The sequence below is a fragment of the Haemorhous mexicanus genome, chromosome 29 (genome assembly GCF_027477595.1).
Source record: "Haemorhous mexicanus isolate bHaeMex1 chromosome 29, bHaeMex1.pri, whole genome shotgun sequence".
Classification (NCBI taxonomy): Eukaryota; Metazoa; Chordata; class Aves; order Passeriformes; family Fringillidae; genus Haemorhous; species Haemorhous mexicanus.
In genome coordinates this window covers 4970144-4989617 of record NC_082369.1, presented here as the reverse complement: position 1 = coordinate 4989617, position 19474 = coordinate 4970144, and the positions used below count along the sequence as shown (strand labels likewise).

The following is a 19474-nucleotide window of genomic DNA, read 5'->3' as shown; positions in this document are numbered from 1 at the left end:
GCCGCTGTGGCAGTTCCATCCAGGAGCCTGAGCCCTGCAGCACCCACCAGCCCCTGAGGAGGGACAATGCCATGGGGGACCCAGGGTGGCAAGGGGACAGCCTGGCCACTGGGAATTCATTTCAATGGAGCAGACTGAAGGTGGATGTTGGAGAAAAATTTATTTGCATCCCAGGATGTTCCCAACTCCCTGCTCTGCCTCGAGCAGCCTCGGGGAGGGTTTGGCCTCCTGATGAACGTTCCCGTGGCACACGGTGGCCGTGGTTGCCCTGAGCCACAGTGGCATCCCTGCTGGAACAGGCACCTTGGTGGCACAAATTGGGAAAATGCCTCTGGAAAGCCCAGCAGGGATGGGTGAACATCCTTGCCTGGCTGAACATCCCTGGAGTGAGGACCAGGGGAGGGAGGGAGCTGGGGACCATCCTGAGCCTCCTCACAGTGCAAAGCTGGATCACAGCACCGGGCCTGGGGGAGCTGCACCCCCTGTGCTCTCCACAGCTGGAATGTTGCACCAGGTGGGATATTCCACGGGCCAGTGGAGCACCCACTGCCTCCAGGGGATTAAATGAAAAGTAAGAAAATTAATGCTGAAATACTGAAAGGAGTAGCAGGAGCGGAGAACTTGGAACAGTACACTCCAGGATAACCACGGGGCCCGGGATCCCTGGGGGTCCTGGTGCCTTTGCTCTGGAGCAGGTGGGGAGCAGGACAGCAGCCCCGTGGAATCAGCCCCAGTTATCAGCTGGAATGACTCAGCTCCACTCCTGCTCTGACATTGCAGTGATGGGGATCCCACAGCCCAAACAGGATCCAGCACACGGAGCATCCAGGCCCAGCCCAGCTCTCCATCACCACCACTCCTCATATCAAACCTCGATGCCTCTGCAGAAGAGACGGGCTCTAAATGATCCCATTCAGGCCCTGAAGCCCCACGACTCCATTAATTAATTACTAACGATGATCCGTCTCAGCCTCGGCCTGCCCGTTCGCTATTTTTACCTCCCTATTTCCAACTCCCAGTGTTAAAAAAATCATGAGCCGGGTCTCAGAAAACCTCCTGAGCGGGTCTAAAAACTCATTTTTTGGTCAATCCCTGCCAGGCTCTTTCGCTGGTGGTTCCCTCTGACGGAGCAGCAGTGACAGTGGAGCTGGAGGTGGCACCCACGTCCCCGGTGGTGGGTGGCATCGCTCCCGCTCCTGGCACACATATGGCCCTTATTAAAAAGCAAAATTATTCTTTCACCCTCTGGTGGCAAAACTTCAGAGCTCGGATCAGCTGTGGGAGCCTCAATTAATTACCAGCGGGTTGCTCCTATTGCTGCTAATTATGCTGGAATGGGCATAAAATGCCAGGAAGGAGCACGGGCTGCTCCAAAAAAGTTTAGGATTTAAGAAAAGAAAGAGCTGAGGCAAAGGATGCTCGTGATGCCACCTCAAAAAAGCCTGTCCCGGCTTTGGTGGCCTGCCAGGATGTCACCTATTCCTGGGGAAACTGAGGCAGTGGCAGGTGAGGAGCCGGGGGAGCTGCCAGCCCCGAGAGCCCACCCGCCAGGCAGCCTCGCCTCCTATAATTAAGTACTATCAACAATTGCACATTAATTAATTTAATATCCATTATTATTAATTAACAGGGTAATTAAGTCCTTCCTGTAATTAACACAGCACCCAGCAGAGAGGTCTGGCTGCAGAGCCCTGGTGTACCAAGGGAAAGGGAGCAAGGATGGACCCCCTGGAGCCGGAGTCCTCCGGAGACACAACCCTGGACACCCCCAGCGGGGACACGGAGCCGCACGGAGAGGGAGAAGTGATTCCTCAAAGCAAGGGCCTCACACGACATTTATTTGTATTTTATTATAAAAAAATACAGAATCCAAATGGGGGGTGAGAGATCCGGTTACCATCAGCACGACGTCGAGGACGAAAGCGGAAATGTCGAAGGACGGAGCGAGGCGCGACGGGGACCAGCACGGGGGGGACAGCGCCGAGGGCAGGGGGGCTGCTCCAGGGGACCCCCAGCCCTCCCCCACCGCTGGCCCCACTGCCGCCTCCGTCCTTCCACTCTCCCACAGTCGCTGTACACAATATAGATATTTATATATATAATCTATATATATATAAAACACAGACCGAAGGCCAGGCGGGTGCTGCCGGCTCCGTGTGGGAGCCCAGCGGGTGCCCCCTGCATCCCCCCCCCCAATAAACACAATGCTTTTGTCACCCTTGGGAACCACGACCTGGTCTGGACACACGGGACAGGGACAGGGACGGCAGGGAATGCGATTTTTTTTTTTTTTTAATCATGTGGGGTTTTTTTTTTTTATAATTTTCTATTTTTTGTAAATTTTTTTTCTTTTCTTTTTTTTTTTTTTTTTTTTTGGATGGTCGGGATGAGCTTATTGCAAGATTCCAGCTTCCTAGTCTAAAAAATAAAAATAAAATAAAAATAAGATAAACCCTTCCATAAAATCCATTCTCAACAATACATAAAAAAAACCGCTCACAGTATAGCGCTGTATGTACAGGGACAGAGCCCCCCCGGCCCCCACTGAGGGATCCACTCAGAATGGGGGGGCTCCAGCCAGGTCTGAGCCCATCTCTGCCATCCCCCGGGACCACCCACCACCCCTGGCTTCTGCAGGATGGGCACAGGACCTCCCCAAGGTGGGACAGCCCCAGTTTTAAGGCGAGGAGGGGTCAGACCCCGGGGCAGTGGGGTGACCCCTCCCTGGGGATCTGCCACCCCTGGGGTCACGGCCAACCTCGGATTGGGGGTTTGAGGGGGCGGGGGGTTCACTTATTAATGCAAAGGAAAAGGGAAAAATCCCCAAGCCCAGCCCTGCAGTGTCGGGGGACAATGGGGGAGCGCCAGGAAGGTCCCGCACGCGGTCGCTGGCTCCCCCCCACGGGGGCTCCTGTACCCCAAGGCATCGGGGGGACACGGAGCAGGGTGGAGGAGGAAAATCCATGGCACACACTCCTCCCGCCCCGGCGCCGGCCAAACGCCCTCGCAGCGATGCCCACGGCTGGGCGAGCCCGGCCTGCCGGCTCCCAGCGCCCGGCGGTGCTCCCCGTGCCAGCCAGCCATTCCCGGCCTTCCCAGTGCCGGCCACTTGCAGTGCCAGCCCTTCCCGGTGCTCCCAGTGCCAGTCATCTTCAGTGCCAGCCGTGCCCGGTGCTCTCCGTGCCGGTGGCCACGCGGTGCTCCCGGTGCTGGCCATTCCTGCTGCTCCCCATGCCGGTCGCCCCTCGTGCTCTCCTCGCTGGCCACTCGCTGCTCTCCCAGCGCCATCCTCCGTGCTGCTGTGCTGGCCACACATCCCCGGTGCTCCTCAGTGTCCCCAGGCCAGCTGTCCCCAGGGCTCTCCTCGGCTGCATCCAGTGTCCTTTGCTGCTCACGGAGCCACCCCGGTGTCCCACGGGGATGCGGTGACATCCGTGGCACGAGCTGAGGGGACAGGCTGAAGCCCCGGGTGCTCAGAGGGGGCTGTGTCCGTCCAGGCCCCCCGTGTCTGGGGCAGGGGGCGGCCGGGGGCGGCGGGTCCGGCTCCGTGACGTCCTGTGGCCGGGCTGGGAAGGAGTCCGTGCCCACGGAGCCGGTGGCACCATCGCTGTGTCCGGTGGTCCCGGTGGCTCTGCCCGCGGCGGGGACAACGAGGGCTCAGCGGGGACTCGAGCCCGGCCCGTGTGGGTCAGTCTGGCACCAAGGGGACCCGACAACTCAACAAATAAAAATAAAAATATTTTTCTTTTAAAAAACCAAATCAAACAAACAAAAAAAACCCAAATTAAAAAAAACCCAAACGGACGAGGACTCTGTATTTGGTCTAGAAATGTAAAAAGCAACGCCCCACCGGGACAGCCGGAGCTGCAGGGCAGGGATGGAAATTCGGGACCCACTCCCCGGGACAGCCCGGCACCGCTCCCGGCGGGACAGCCGTGCCACGGCGGGGACTTCAGGCGGCGACACGATCCTCGTCGGCCGCACCGACCCTCCCTGGGCGCCATCCAGGCGATTCGGGGCGGGCGGGATCCGTCCCCGGGCCGCTCCCGCCCCGCGGAGCCGCTCCCGGCGCGTCGGTGTCGGTGCTACGAGACCAGGAGCGTCCAGACGACCGGCACCACCGCCAGCGCCGCCGGCGGCACCCTGAGGCTGCAGCAGGAGTTGTTGCTGGTGAAAATGGGCTCCGGGGACTCGTAGAGGGAATCGTCTGTGGAAAGGAAGGAACAGAGGGAGGGTGAGCCGGTGGGATGGCTGCGATCCGGGCTGGAACCGGAGCGCGGGGATGCTCGGCGCGCCGGGATTGGGATCTGGCAGCATTCCCGCGGCCGTGCGCTGGGCGCTGACCCCTCCCCAAATCCCAGCTGCCCCAAAAGTGCAGCTGCCACCTCCGGGATGTGACACGGGGACATCCAAGTGCGGCCGTGAGGGTGGGAATGCTGAGGGTGCTCCCCAGGGTGGGCGAGGGCACAGGGCACAGCTCCTGCCCTTTTTCTGGGATTAGGGAATGCTGCACCCGGTCCCCGTGTGCCACAGGGAGGTGACATTGTCCCCGGGGTTTAGCCAGGGATGGACCCACTCGGGGCAGGGTCACCCCTTGTCCACAGCCTGGGGGTCCTGTGCACAGGGGGGCACACACAGGACCCCATGTGGCCACTCCCCAGCTCAGCTCGCTCCAGTTTGTCACTGGATTATGGATTTTTATGGACCTGGAGGCAGGAAAAGCAGAATCTGGTCCTGCCTGGGGATGCTCCAATGCTCCACCCACCTGATCCCCCTGTGCCCCCAATTCCAGAGGGTCCCTCGTGCCAGGATGAAGTTTCCAGACTCATTCCAAGGCCAGACCCAGTCAAGGGGTGCCCCCCCAGGGACCTCCCACCATCCCCCAGGCCCAGCCTCTCTCCCCCTTCCCTTCTCTTCCCCTCCACAAGACGGAACGAAATCCCAATATTATTAAAATACTTAAAACATAATATCAGGAGAGATTTTTTTTTTCCCTCCCTCATCCTGAATAGAACACGATGAGTTTTTACAGATGGTTCTGTTATGCTGGGTTTTATTTTAAAGCCACCAAAGGAAGGGAGGCGAGAGCCATCGGTTACCCGGTGACATTCCGCTGTCCCCAGGGAGAGCCGCTGCCATTTGCTAATTACACGTTAACAGGAGAAGAAAATTATTAATTTGTTTTTTTAAATGGCTGATTTATGCCAGTTGGAAAAGTAGCCACTGAGCAGGGATGATTATTGTTATTCATAATTTTTTTTTCCCTATGTCTCTGTCTGGACAGTGCTGAGATGGCTCCAACAGAGCCGAGGGGCCCTGTCCCCATCCTTGTCACCATCAGGGTGGTACCCAAAGGCCACCACTCGCCCCCAACCCATGGGGCAGGACCTGGGGACCCCCCCAGGGACCCCCCAGAGCTCTCACTTACTTGTTGGCCGAACATAAACCTTCAGCTTCAGGCAGGGCCTGTCCACCGTGTTCGGGGGGGACGCGGCTGCAGGAGGAAAAGGGGACAAAGGGGGTGGATTGTGGGGACAGTGGCAAAACGAGGGTCAAGGCACTGAATAAAAGTAATAAACATTGGGAGAAAGGGAATTGCAGTAATTATCAGGGTGATACTTCCTCTCGGGATGAGAAAATGGGATTATTTTATATGTATAAAAAGAGATTTAATTTTCTCTTTTTTTAATTAAAGCAAAGGTTTTTTTACCCTTCCCTTTTCTTTTCTGTTTTGGCACTTCACCCCATGGAGGGAAAGAAAAGGTGCTGAGCTGAGCAGGACCATGAGCACCCCAACTCCTCCATCCCAGCTCCATCCCAGCTCCTCCAGGGCTGCTGCCAACCCTCCATGGGGGTGGGGTTTTTTTACCCTCCCATTTTCTTTTCCTTTTTGGCACTGCACCCCATGGGGGGACGGAGAAAGTGCTGAACTAAGGGGCACCACAGACTTCCCACAGCATCCCAACCCACAGAATCCCAACACACAGCATCCCAACCCACAGAATCCCATTCCATAGAATTCCATCCTACAGAATCCCATCCCACAGCATCCCATCCTGCAGAATTCTATCCCACAGCATCCAAATCCACAGAATCCCATCCCACAGCATCCCACCCTGCAGAATTCTATCCCACAGCATCCAAATCCACAGAATACCATCCCACAGCATCCCAACTCACAGAATTCCATCCCACAGAATCCCATTCCACAGAATTCCATCCTACAGAATCCCATCCCACAGCATCCCATTCTGCAGAATTCTAGCCCACAGAATCCCAACTCACAGAATCCCATCCCATAGAAACCCAACACACAGCATCCCATCCCACAGAATTCCATCCCACAGCATTGAACCCACAGAATACCATCTCACGGCATCCCATCCCACAGAATTACATCCCACAGAATCCCATCCCACCCCACAGAATCCCATCCCACAGAATCCCATTCCATAGAATTCCATCCCACAGTGCCCCATCCTGCAGAATTCTATCCCACAGAATCCAAATCCACAGAATCCCATCCCACAGAATCCCATTCCATAAAATTCCATCCTACAGAATCCCATCCCACAGCATCCCATCCTGCATAATCCCATCCCACAGAATCCAAATCCACAGAATCCCATCCCACAGCATGGAAACCACAGAATCCCATCCAGCTGCATCCCACCCCACAGAATCCCATCCCACAGCACTGAAACCACAGAATCCCATCCCACCCCACAGAATCCCATCCCACAGCATCCCAACCTGCAGAATTCTATCCCACAGAATCCAAATCCACAGAATCCCATCCTGCAGCATCCTAACCCACAGAATCCCATCCAGCTGCATCCCACCCCACAGAATCCCATCCCACCCCACAGAATCCCATCCCACAGCATCCCATCCTGCAGAATTCTAGCCCACAGAATCCAAATCCACAGAATCCCATCCTGCAGCTTCCTAACCCACAGAATCCCATCCAGCTGCATCCCACCCCACAGAATCCCATCCCACAGCATTGAAACCACAGAATCCCATCCCACAGCATCCCATCCTGCAGAATTCTAGCCCACAGAATCCAAATCCACAGAATCCCATCCTGCAGCATCCCACCCCACAGAATCCCATCCCACAGCATGGAAACCACAGAATCCCATCCCACCCCACAGAATCCCATCCCACAGCATCCCATCCCACAGAATCCCATCCAGCTGCATCCCAACCCACAGAATCCCATCCCACAGCATCCCATCCTGCATAATCCCATCCCACAGAATCCAAATCCACAGAATCCCATCCCACGGCATGGAAACCACAGAATCCCATCCCACCCCACAGATTCCCATCCCATCCTGCTGCATCCCAGCTCCATCCCCGGGGCCAGCGCGTGCCCTTGACCCGCTCCAGAGGCACGAGCGTGTCCCGGTGCCGGCGGGTTAATGGATTCCAATCCGTGGGCTCGAGGAGGAGGTAATTTCTTTTCTTTCATGTCTGCTAAATACGGTTCCTCAAAGAGGCATAATTTCTAATGTTCCGCATGACGGGAATTCTAACCGGGTTAGCAATGATCAGCTTCCCATTTACTCCTGTGTAATCTCCCCCTAACGACATTAAAAAATAAAAAAAAAATAAAATAAAATAAAAGCGGGGGGGAGGTTGTTGGTGAGGGGGAAGAGAGACAGAGAGAGTTGTGGCCGCAGTTATTGCGCCGGTGACATTTTACGGGGGGAGAGGAGAGAGGGGGGAAATGGTAATTTAATATAGATAAAAGGAACAAATTAAGTGGGCTGAAAACAGCTGCTTTAGGAAAAAGAGGAGGAATGATAAGGCGGAGGAGCGTGGCCGTGGCTCTGGAGAGGGCAGCGGGGCTGGGGTCGTGCTGCCTCGTCTGGGTTTGGGTTTTATCCCAGCACCTGCTCCCAGCACTGCTGGATTATTTTTCCAGTGGGCTCCTCTCCCCCTCCTGTTCCTGAGGATGTTCTGGAAGTGGAAATTCCCTGCCAGGAGCCCCTGTCCTGCAGTCAGCACCGGAGTTTCCTCCAGAGCAGGCCAGGCAGTTCAGGTTTGGGTGAGAAAGGGAGCCCAGATTCAGGAGAGCACAGGGATACATGGGAGAGCACAGGAACTCCATGTGAGAACATGGGAATTCCATGGGAGAGCTCAGGTGTATATGGGAGAGCACAGGAATTCCACGAGAGCACAGAAATACATAGGAGAGCATGGGAATAGATGGGAGAGCACAGGAATTACATGTAAGAGCATGGAAATATATGTGAGAGGATGGAAATTACATGGGAGAGCATGGAAATATATGTGAGAGGATGGAAATTACATGGGAGAGCATGGAAATATATGTGAGAGGATGGAAATTACATGGGAGAGCACAGGAATTACATGTGAGAGGATGGAAATTACATGGGAGAGCATGGAAATATATGTGAGAGGATGGAAATTACATGGAAGAACACAGGAATTACATGTGAGACCACGGGAATATTTTTGAGAGCACAAGAATACACAGGAGTTTGTGGAACACTGCTTGGGGCTGGGGCCATTCCCAGTGCCATTCCCACTGGGATGAGACCAGTGCCTCTGGACAATCCTGTTCATTCTCATGCCCAGAGCTGTGAAAACCCCAGCAAAGGTTTCCACCAGATGTTTGCCCTCAGCTGGACGCGCCGCGGTTTTGAGGCGATTCTGCAGCATTTTGGGTCACCAACACAAACCCAGCCACCAGGACCACCCCATCCCCAACCCCACTCACAGATGTAGTAATACTCGTGGCCGGGTCGGAACTCGAAGCCCAGCGAGAAGGGGGTGAAGAGTTGAAACTTCTCGGAGAACTTGAGGGGCCCGTTGGGGGAGTCGGGGCGGTTGCACTCCCAGCGCTTGAAGCCGCGCTGCCGGTGGTCGCAGGACGCGTGGCCCTCGTAGTTGACCATGTAGAGGATGTACCTCTCCATCCGCTCCGGCAGCGGCTCCTCGTAGTGAGGGCAGTAGATGTCCAGGTAGTCGTTGATGCTCACCTCCACCGTGTAGTCCCCGCGGTGGAACCTGCGGAGATGTTGGGTCAGTGGGTCACCAACTCGTTCTCGCTCGTCTGGAGACCCCTCCCGGCGTGGAATCACGCAGAGGTTTGGGGAGGAAGGGACATTAAAGCTCCTCCAGTCCCCGTGGGGTGTTCTGTTTCTGTGCCCTGCTTGGTGTCCTGAGCTGGGACTCTGCCAAGCTGCTCTTTTTGGCACTGAAAATCCTCCTTGTTTTGCAGGAATGAGCCAAGGAGAGCATTCCCAGGACATCAAGTGGTGCCTCCAGCTGATCCAGGACTATCGGATCCAAGTGGGTAAGGAGGGGCAGGCAAACACAGAACCATGGAATTCCAGGTTGGTTTAGGTGGGAAGGACCCCAAGGCCCATCCAGTCCCCCCTGCCATGGGCAGGGACACCTTCCACTGTCCCAGGTTGCTCCAAACCCTGTCCAAGCTGGCCTTGGACGCTTCCAGGGATGGGGCAGCCACAGCTGCTCTGGGCACCCTGTGCCAGGGCCTCACCTCTCTGTGATCCAAAGCCTGATCCAACCCCACCAGCCCCATTAACCTCCAGACTAACCCAGATCCTCTTTGTTTCATGCCAACAAACCGGCACCTTTTGGCAGGAAACCACACAAAAACGATGATTCCCGGCGGCGCTGCAATCCCGGTGTCACTGGTGTTCTTGGCACAGACTACCCCACAGATTAAGGGATTAGCAGCACTGGAGAACTCCGTGGCACATGCCAGCAACCCCCCTCCAGCTCCTCAGGGCGGCCCTTGTGATCCCTTCCCCAAATTCCAGACCCCCAGCACCACAGCTGGTGGAGCTCAAGGCTGAATTCGCCGCTCCCCCCTGGCAGCTTGGCTTCCCCTCCTCACTGAGAGAGGTTTTTTCATATCAATTTGAGGGTTTTTCCTATCAATTGAAGGTTCCCCTCATCAGGTAGCCCCCCAAAATCTCAGCACTGCCAGGACAGTGGTCACCCCACAGCTCCAGGGCTTGGCCAGTGGCTGGAGGGGACAGCACAGCCCTGGTGGGCAGGGGACAGTGACCAAAATCCCCTCAACCTCCCAAAGCAGCACCTTGGGGCTCCCAAACACCCCCTGAGGCTGTGGCAGCTGCTGAGACGGCTTCAACTCATCCAGAAACACCCCAAAAGTGCATTCTCCCTCCCTGCGGCGGGATGGCGGCGGAGAGTGACCCCCAAAAAGGGAAGGGGGGGAAGAAGGGGGGTGGTGTGGGGAGGGGGGGGTCCTGCAGCCCCCCTCCAGCTCATTACCTGCCTCATAAGCTCTCTGATCACACAGGGAACGCGCTAATTAAGGAGCAGGGTTTCTCCCTCTCCTTCCCTCTCCTTTCCCGAGCCAGTTGTGCCAACCCTGCCCCTGGCAAGGTAACATTGGAAAATGTAAAATTAATACAAAGGGCTGGAATTTACTGGGAAACAATTTTCAAATGCACGGAGAACAATAAAAAATATTTAAAGAAAAAACCAACAAAAAAACCTTCTTCTCGCTGCCTTTTATTTAAAAAAATTATTTATTTTAATGATCGTTACTAAAGCCCAAGCAAAGGCAGGGGGGGCCCCCACGTATCAGGGGAATAATAGTAATAATAATTATTACATTTTTGGGAAAAACTCACTTTGAGGGAGTGACAAATTGCTGAATTAAAGCTGATTAAAGCTGATTAATGGCCCAGACACAGATGGGTGCAGGGGGGCCACGGGGAGGAGGGTCACCCTCCTTTAGGTGAGGGGATCTGGGGGGATCCCCAGCATGGTGCACCCCACTCTGCACGGGGTCCTGGGCTCCCCCAGTGCATCCCAGTCTGATGCCATGGGATGGGGATGATGCCAGCACCAGGGATGTACCCAGGACAACCCCCAGGCTGGCAGCCCACGCTCCATGGACACCCCAGCTCCAGAGCTCCATGCTCTCACCCTCCACCACTGTGGACCTGTCACCCACCGAGCCTGGCTCCATCAGGTTTGGGTTTAATCAACAACCTCCCAGCACCGTGACACCCCTGCCCCTTCACAATAGGAGCAAGAATCCATCAGAGGGAAACTGGAATTAAAATCCCAGAGCTGGTGAAGCCCCCTTGGCAGTTCCCAACCCCTGTGTCCCCACTGCACGCCAGGCAGGGTGGTATCTCCATGCTGGAAACACATTGGCTTCTCAAGTTTTTACCTCTTGGATATTCACTGTGGAGGGGAAAAACCCTTCTGAGAGGAGAGGCACCTGCAGATGGAGACCCCTGGCCCCTGCAGGGCAGACCCAACCAAGAGAGCAAATCCCACATCCAAACCCTGGTCCTGGTCCCCCAAACCACAGCCAGTGCCTCAGTTTCCCCTCTGAGCTGCAGCAGCATCCTCCCAAAATTCCCAAATTCGGGCAGCGACCCAGCACAGGAACAAAGCGGATTTGTCTCTCTACACCCTGCGAGACCAGCCAGTGTCCCAAGGGTTAAATAATTCAGATTTTTCTTTCCTGAACAGCTTGAAAAGAGATATGATTGCGCCCACTGGAATACGGGGAGGGGGGGGAATATTATGGATGGAAAAGAGCTATTTAAGCTGAGGAACGGTGTTGGCACATAAACAAATGGGTATAAACCGGCCATGAATAAATTGAGGCTGGAAATTAGGAGGTTTGGAACCCCTGGGGGCTGGTCAGGGCTCACAGGGGCAGAGGGGTGAGGGGAGGATGGGGCAGGGGGCCAGGTATGGGGTCCCCCCCACTCCAAGGGCACCCGTCCTTGCGGGGCCAGGCGCTGAGAGATTTAAAATCTCCCTTCCGCTTTCATCTCCCGAAATCTCCTTCATTCAAATAGTCACAGCGTGATCAGGAGTAATAAGCCTATTACAGAGCAAAATAAAACACAGCAGCTCCCCCCACCCCCCCAAACCAGCCCCCCCAGCCCTCCTGCCCTTTTTGGGGCTATTAAACACAACCTGATGGAAATTCAGCTGCAGAGCAGCCAATGTCAACCCCCCCCCAGCTCCCCCAGCCCTGCAAGGTGTCCCCCCACTCAGGAAATGGGGACAAAGTGGCTCCTGGAGCTGGGGATGGCAGGGAAGGGTCTCTGGGGTGCAGACACCCACCGACCCCTCCCACAGCTCCTTTCTGCATTAATGCTGTTGCTCGGCTGCCTCCTGGCGTGGCCGTGGCCAGCAATGGACTTCACGCCGGGAACGTTTAAGCCGGTTTTCCATCTGCTTCTCCTTCTCCTTGGGCAGCCGGGATCGCTGCCGAGCCCGGTGCCATCCCTCGGGATGACAATGGCAGCGCTGGGCAGGAGCAGGACGGGGCCACCAGGGGGAATCTGGGCCATGTGCTGGTCCCAGTGTCCTCGAGGCTGATCCCTGTTCCCTGCTCAAGAGGCAGAAGTCATCTGAGGAGCTGGGAGGGGATGGAGCTGGAGGCACCTGGACACTGTGTCCAGCCAGTTTTGGTCCAGTGGGTTTGGCCACCCCAGACCCCATCCCACTGCCCCATCCCACCACTTCACCAGTGCCAAGGTTGATTTTAACCGTGTTTCCAAATATTTTCCATGTGGAGAGCGAGCATCCCCAGCACCAGCACCTCCCAAACTCCCTCCAGGCTGCGCCAGAGGATCTCAGCATCCCGCCCTGGCGCTGGCAGGGATGAGATGACATTCCAGGGACACCCTGCCCTGTCCCCATTGACCCCAACCCTTGTGGCAGTGACGAGTCCCAGTCCCCAGAGGCTCTGGTGTTGTCCCTGGTGCCACGGTGGGACAGAGCGGGGACGGCGTCGTGGCTCACGGAGCGCCGGTAATGTGGTCCGGAGGGACCCCGCCGTACACACAGCACCTAAATTATTTAATTTCTCCAAACTGCTGCACCTTTATAAATCATTAAAAGCTCCTTTTGATCTGTGTTAATGAGGTTTCCTGAGTGCGGGGCTGGGAAATGCTTCGGCACCAGAAAGCGACGCCGCTGATTAAAAAAATAAAGAGGGGGTGAGTGGGAGCGTGGGGGGCAGGATGGGCACGGGCAGGGGCTGGGGGGCACGGGCAGGTGGGCACGGGGCGGGGGCACAGGGGCTCCCCAGGGCCCAGCCAGACAGTGGAGGGGCTGTAGGGAGGCCCGTCATGTTTATGTTCTTTCCCTTCCTTTTCTCTTCCCCTCCCTTCCCTTTCTCTTTCAGTTTCCCTTTCTTTTTCAGTTTTCCTTCTCTTTTCTCTCTCCCTTCCCCTTTCCCTTCCCTTTCCTCTTTCCTGGAGTTTTCCAGCTGGGGAATCCCAGGAACATGCCGGTCCCTGGGAAATGCTGGTGCCAATCAAACCACAGGCAGGACTGGGGCTCCCGGTCCTCCTGTTGCTCTGGGAAACAATTCCCTCTTTGGGGAGCAGCGGGATGGGATGAAACCCCCCGGGTTGTCACTGGGAGCCGTGGCGAGCGGGAGGGTGTGGTCCCAGCAGTGCCACCATCGGTGACCCCGTCAGTGACCCCGTGGGAGCGCCACGGCGCCGGCCCTGACAGCTTTAATGCCAATATTTATCTCTGCTCCAAACCTCCGAGCCCGGCTCCATACTCGGGAGCTCAATCACCGCGATCGGGAGTGACGGTGACGGTGACGGTGACGGTGACGGCTCCTGCCGATGGCAGCTGGGTTTGGGCTTAACATCGGCTGACAGCCCCAGAGCTGCTCCAGCCGGGGACAAGGGTGGGACAGGGGTGGGGACGGGGATGGGAATGGGGATAGACACAAGGACATGGACGAGGATAGGGATGGAGATAAGAATGTGGATAGAGACAGGGATGGGGACAGAGATAAGGAGAGGGATGAGGACAGGGATGGGGACAGGCATGGGAATGGGGACCAAGACAGGGATGGGGACATGGGGGATAGACAGGGACAGTGATGGAGATGGGGATGGAGATAAAAAGTGGTATAGGGACAGGGATGGGGATAGGATTGGGGATGGGAATGGGAACAGTCATGGGAATGGCAATAGAGACAGGGATGGAATGAGGATAGAGACAGGGACAGTGGCAGGGATGGAGATGGGCACAGGGATGGGGATGAGGACTGGGGCAGGCAGTGTGGGTAATAAAAACAATTTCCATGCAGACCCAAGGGGCACTTCCCCAGCCCTGGCATCCCTGGAGCTGGTCAGGGACCAGCACTGCCCCAGCTGGAGCAGGGGAGCAGCACCCCCAGCCCGGCTCAGCGCGGCGCTGCCGGAGCTCACACCTCCATTGATGGATATTTCCCTTTCCCTCCTTTTAAGGTAAATGACAGAAAATCCCAGGACAGCCATCAGCCTCCGAGGTAACCTCGTCCCGCCTCGGCCGCGTTCCCACAGGATTCAGCGGCTCCTGTTACCTGGGGCAACGGCGGGGAAATGACGGCTGGCATCTAAATTGCCATCATTATGCTCCAGAGCCAACACTCCCCATTTACACTTTATTGTCATCTTTTGCTTTAGGGAGATGCCGAGATATTACAGGATGGGGTGACAGAGCGGGATGAGCTGGGATGCACGAGGAGAGAGGCACGGAGATAAATGGGGACCCCCGGAGCTGTTATTTCAGCCTGATTGCGGATCCAGAAGCGGAGCCGAGCCCGATCCCGCAGGCTGTGGGGAGGATTTAGCACACAGAAGAAAATAAAATTTGTTTAAATGCAAGCGCCAGCCTGGCGGGGCCTGGGCACGTGGTACCGGGGAGAGGATTCCCTCCAAAGCGGTGCCGAAAACGGCACAGAAGCAGCTCAGCCTCCTCTGGCTGCAGGGATGCTCGTGGAAAAAGGGAACTGATCCTCACCAACAGCTGCTACTGGGCTGTGGCTGGACCACACCGTGGGGCTGGCACCCCTCTGTGGGGCTGGTACCTCAATATTGGACAGGTATCCCACCGTGGGGTTGGCACCCCATTACATCTCCTGCACCCCACTGCACCCCATTGCAGGGCCACTCCAAGGATACTCCTGGGCACCCCAAAGCAAAACCTGCTCTTGGTTCTCCAAACTCCAAGCTGATTCTCCCTCCCCGTCCCACTTCTTGCCAAGCTGCACAAAGGAAATGCAAAGCCAAATTTGGGATGTCACCCCCCCATCCCCACAGGGTGACTGCAGTGAGATAGGGCCAGGTGGGTTGCTGGAGACAGTGGGGGGAGGAACGGGGCCTTTCAAGTGTTTGCAGTGAAAAAAGAGAGAAAAAAGCAAAGAGTTCAAAAACTGAGCAACTTTCCAAGGAAGAGCCAGGGCAGCTTCACCCTCAGCCCCACAGTGCCGTGCATGGGATTGGGATTGGGAGATTCCTTCCCACACAACAGCTCCCTGAGTGGTACCCCAGAGCTCACAGTGCCTGGGATAAACCCAAACAGAGCCATGACCCCATGGATGCACCAGGAGCTGGGAGTTCCACATGACCCAGCACGACACAGACACGCTGGGTGGATGCACCCTGCCATGATGCCAAGCATGGATCAGACAGGTTTTTCCCTCAGACTCATGACATCACCCTCTTGTCCAGAAAAAACACAGGTGTCAGGCAGAAATCATGTTTTCAGCACACAAACATTCCATTTTCCACATGCCACAGCCTATCCAGGGGGATGAACCCACTCCCCAGGCAGGTGGAGCCTCTTTTTGGGGAGCTCTACCCTCACCCCACAACCAAAGAAGCTCCCTAGAACTGCTCCAGCTGCTGCAATTCCCACCACTCACCCCTCATTAGCATGGATGCTCGTTAGCCGAGCGCTGAGACTAATCAATACTGCCATTAACCGACTCCCTGGAATTAATGCGCTTGAACCTGGCAGGCCGCAGGATATTGGTCATTTTTCCACTTAACCTGGCAGGAGGAGTTTTTCCCTTTGCTGGTGGCAGTGGACGACAGAGGGAAGCTGGGACAGTTCATCCTCTCAGCCCCTGGCTGCTGGTTCACCACCAGCTTTGGGCTCACCACCACTTTTTGGTCATCCCAAGGTTGTTGGATGCTCCCAAACCTCAGGAGAAGGGCAGCCCTGTCCCAAGCCATTGGGGTGGAGACCCTAGAGACGGTTCTGGGGTCTCCATCACAGCATAGGGACATCCAGATCGTGACCCTTTGGTGCCACCCCATTCCTGCAGCTGCTCCATCCCTTCTGCCCCAGGTTCCTGGCCCCGGAGCCCGGGGCAGGCACAGCCAAGCTGCTCTCCAGGGCACCCCAGAGCCACCCTCCCCTGCTGCTCCCGCTGCCTCGCAGCGCCTCTGGCTAAACAGAGATCAGAAATGTTAGATCTTTCTTAACATCTCCTGCCAGCACTGTCAGTGGCCCTCTCCAGAGTACCAGGGCCCTCTGTTATGTAAACACAGCACATTCTCTGTCAAAGATTAAAAAAAAAAAGCCTCATTTGCACATAAAAGCAGCCTCTGCACTAGTTACGGGCACTGTGGCATGTAAGGAAGACTGTAGGTTAAATTCAATAATAAAGTGGGGTGGTGCAGAGGTCCTGCTCCAACTCCTTCTCCTGCAGGAGCCCCAGCTGCTCCAGCCCGACCTGTGGCCACCAAGTGGTGCCAGTCACGAGCCCCTGGGATGGGGACTGAGGAGGCACCCTGAGCCTCGGGCTGGGCTGTGGGGGAGTGACCCCCAGGCTCCTCAGACCACCCTGAGACCCCACCCTGGTGCTCCTCTGTGCCCCCTTCATGCTCATGGCACCCCAGACTCCATCACGCCCATCTCCTCCCCTTGGCACCTCATCCAGAGCAGGGCCTGCTGCCCCACATCCCTCCCCACACATTTTTGGGAGCTGGCACCACCCTCACATCCCAGCACAGCTCTGCCATGACCACAGAGCAGCTCCCGGCTACCGAGGCACCGGGAACCACACAGATCATGAATGTGACACCGTGCATGTGACACCCCTTGCTGCCAGCCCTTAGTGCCACAGTGCCCACCGCGGTGGGATGGCACCGGGGGGGATCTCTGGCCACGGCTGGGAGTGCCAGCAGCCCAGCTGGCTCCGGGGATGGCGGCAGCCAGCCGGGCCCGCGGCCGGTTCCGCGCAAATCGAATCAGAGCAGAAACTGAACTGTCGGAGAGACGAGGGCTGGGAAGTGTCACGGTAATTGTGTTAGTGCCAGCAGCGCCGCGGCTGCTCCGGGAGCCGGGGGCACGGCGAGGTGGGCACGGCAGGATGGCACAGAGCAATGGACACACAAGGGTGGCCACAACAGGATGGCCATGATGGGATGGGCATGGCAAGGTCAGGCCCAGGGGGAGGAGTGAGGGTCCAAGAGGGATCAGCATGAGGGCCAGCAGACCCAGACAGCTGCAGAGCCAGGTGGCACGAGGGGTCACAGCGGTGGTTGGCAGTGAAGGTGACAGGGACACCGGGCTCCAGAGAGAGGTGATTCATTCCCAAATCACTGCATGCCACCATCCAGCACCCGTGTCCCCACGGCCATCAGCCTGGCACACATGACCCCACAGACACAGCCTGGCACTCGTGTCCCCGTGCACGCTCAGCCCTGTGCACACCAGCCCCGCTCACGTCCCCGCCGCCGTCGGGCACCGCACGTCTCTCGCAGCCGGGCGCCGGGCACATGCCAGCCGTGCACGGGATCACGCGTGCTCATCCGTGCTCCGGTGGCTCACGCTGAGCGCCCTAATTACCGCGTCTGGCCAGGCGGGCGGGCGCTGATAACGGGCACGGGACCGAGCCGCTGGGGGTTATCAGCCGGTGACAGCTGGGCCCCCCACCGCCCGCGCCGGCTCCGCGCCGCAGCCCGCTGGGACAGCCGGATCAAGGCGGCCTTTGGGGGTCTCCAGGGGGGGATGGGGTAAACAGCCCCCCAGGGGTGACCTCATTAGCACGGCCGAGCCCCAGCATGGTGGTGGCTGGGGCTGGCATGCTGCAGGAAGAGCCTCGGGATGTGGGGTCACCAGCGGCACGGTGTTGGTGCCAGCCTCTTGTCTCATCTGATGTCACCTCCCTGCTGTCCTGGGGGTGAGGGACAGCCTTTCCTGGGGCACCCACCCTGCCAGTCCCACTGTCACCACGCTGGAGGGAGATTTTGGGTGTCCTCGGTGCTGTGAAGGCCTGAGTAGCAGCAGGAAAGGCTACTGAGGAGATAGATCAGTGTCACACTCCGGTCTCTGAGCCAAACAAGCCACTGTCCTGGCACTCCCCAGAGCCGTTCCATTTGTCTCATCCCAGAGCCACAACCAGGACATGGCACGGTCCTGTTGTGACACCAGCACGGTATCCACTGCTTCCGTGCCTCAGTTTCCCTGCCCTAGGGCTGGATCTTCCTGCATGGTACGGGTCCAGCAGCAGGAACGACAGAGAAGGAGCACATTCCCCATCCCAACTGGCTAAAGACACACAAATTAACATGGATAAACACGGACTGGTGCATTATTTCACTTGTTGGCCACTATTTTCGGGCCAGCGGCTGAATTCCGGGCAGTGGCGAGACGGGTGGCAGCAGGGTGGGGGTTGGCAGGAGCACCGGTGACTCTTTAACCTTGGAACACTTGGACTGGCAGGGAATTTGGGGCGAGCAGTGGTGGTAATTTGATCAGCGGGAGCCGGGCGAGCGCTGGCCCCGCAATCACCGGGAAAACGCCGACGCGGTGGAAATCGGCCGCCGCTGCCCAGCGGGACGTCACGGCGGGGCCGGGCGGGAGCAGGGACACGGCTCAGAAGGACGGACACAGCGGGCACCTGCTGTCACCCCGCAGCCCCCTGCCTCTGCTCAGTGCCACCCTGGCACTCCCAGGGGACACCGGGTGGGCTGCAGACCCGCGGTGACCCCCAAAGGACACCACTGTCCCCTGTCCCGGCAGCACGGGGCTGCAGAGCCGTGATTTATCATGCCCGCCCCTGACAGCTCCCTTTGACAGGGTCTCCGGGGGGGCCGAGCGATGCCTTTTGTCTGCCCAACAATTAATTATTTCCTGGCTAATGATGAACTCCGACTTGCCAAACAGGGAGCGGCTGCGTGTGGGAAGGAGCCAACCCTCCCTCACCCCACTGTGCCCCCTCGCCACAACCTCTCCTATGGCAGGGTGGGATGTTGAGGTACCCAGGGATAAGGCTGGGCTGTTAGACCCCCCCTGCACCTCACCATCTTTCTCACAGGCACACTAGCCCCCAAAAAGGGCGCCCCAAAAGCAGGAGGATGGTGCTGGGGGGCAGGACGGGTCCCCTCTGGCGGTGCCAGCAGGTGGGTGCTGCGCTGTGCTGTGGCAGCAGGTGCTGGCAGCACTCTAAGTGCCACTGGCGGCAGCCCTGGAGCGCTCCAGGAGGGGATAACCGGCTGATGGGGCTGAGCTAATGGAGAAAATCCATTTAGGATCACTCGATACTCTCCCCTGGGCTTTCATTACACCTCAGGGCTCCACAGGGCACTGGGCCCTGAGCCGGCCTCTGCCAGCCCAGATCCCATCGCTGCCGGCTGGATGTCTCAGCAGAGGCGCTGGAGGGATG

General features: G+C 57.3%; 1 protein-coding gene across 1 annotated transcript in view; it reads right to left on the bottom strand.

Moving 5' to 3' along the window:
- Positions 1–1827: 1827 nt before the first annotated feature.
- The window catches only part of EFNA2 (ephrin A2), a 39834-nt gene continuing 22187 nt past the window's right edge, over positions 1828–19474 (bottom strand). The window contains exons 2-4 of the mRNA XM_059869882.1: positions 8753–9042; positions 5429–5494; positions 1828–4207 (exon numbers count right to left, since the gene is read on the bottom strand). Of these exons, the coding sequence (XP_059725865.1) occupies positions 4086–4207; positions 5429–5494; positions 8753–9042 (478 nt within the window). The 3' untranslated portion in view covers positions 1828–4085. The remainder of the gene's footprint in view (positions 4208–5428; positions 5495–8752; positions 9043–19474) is intronic.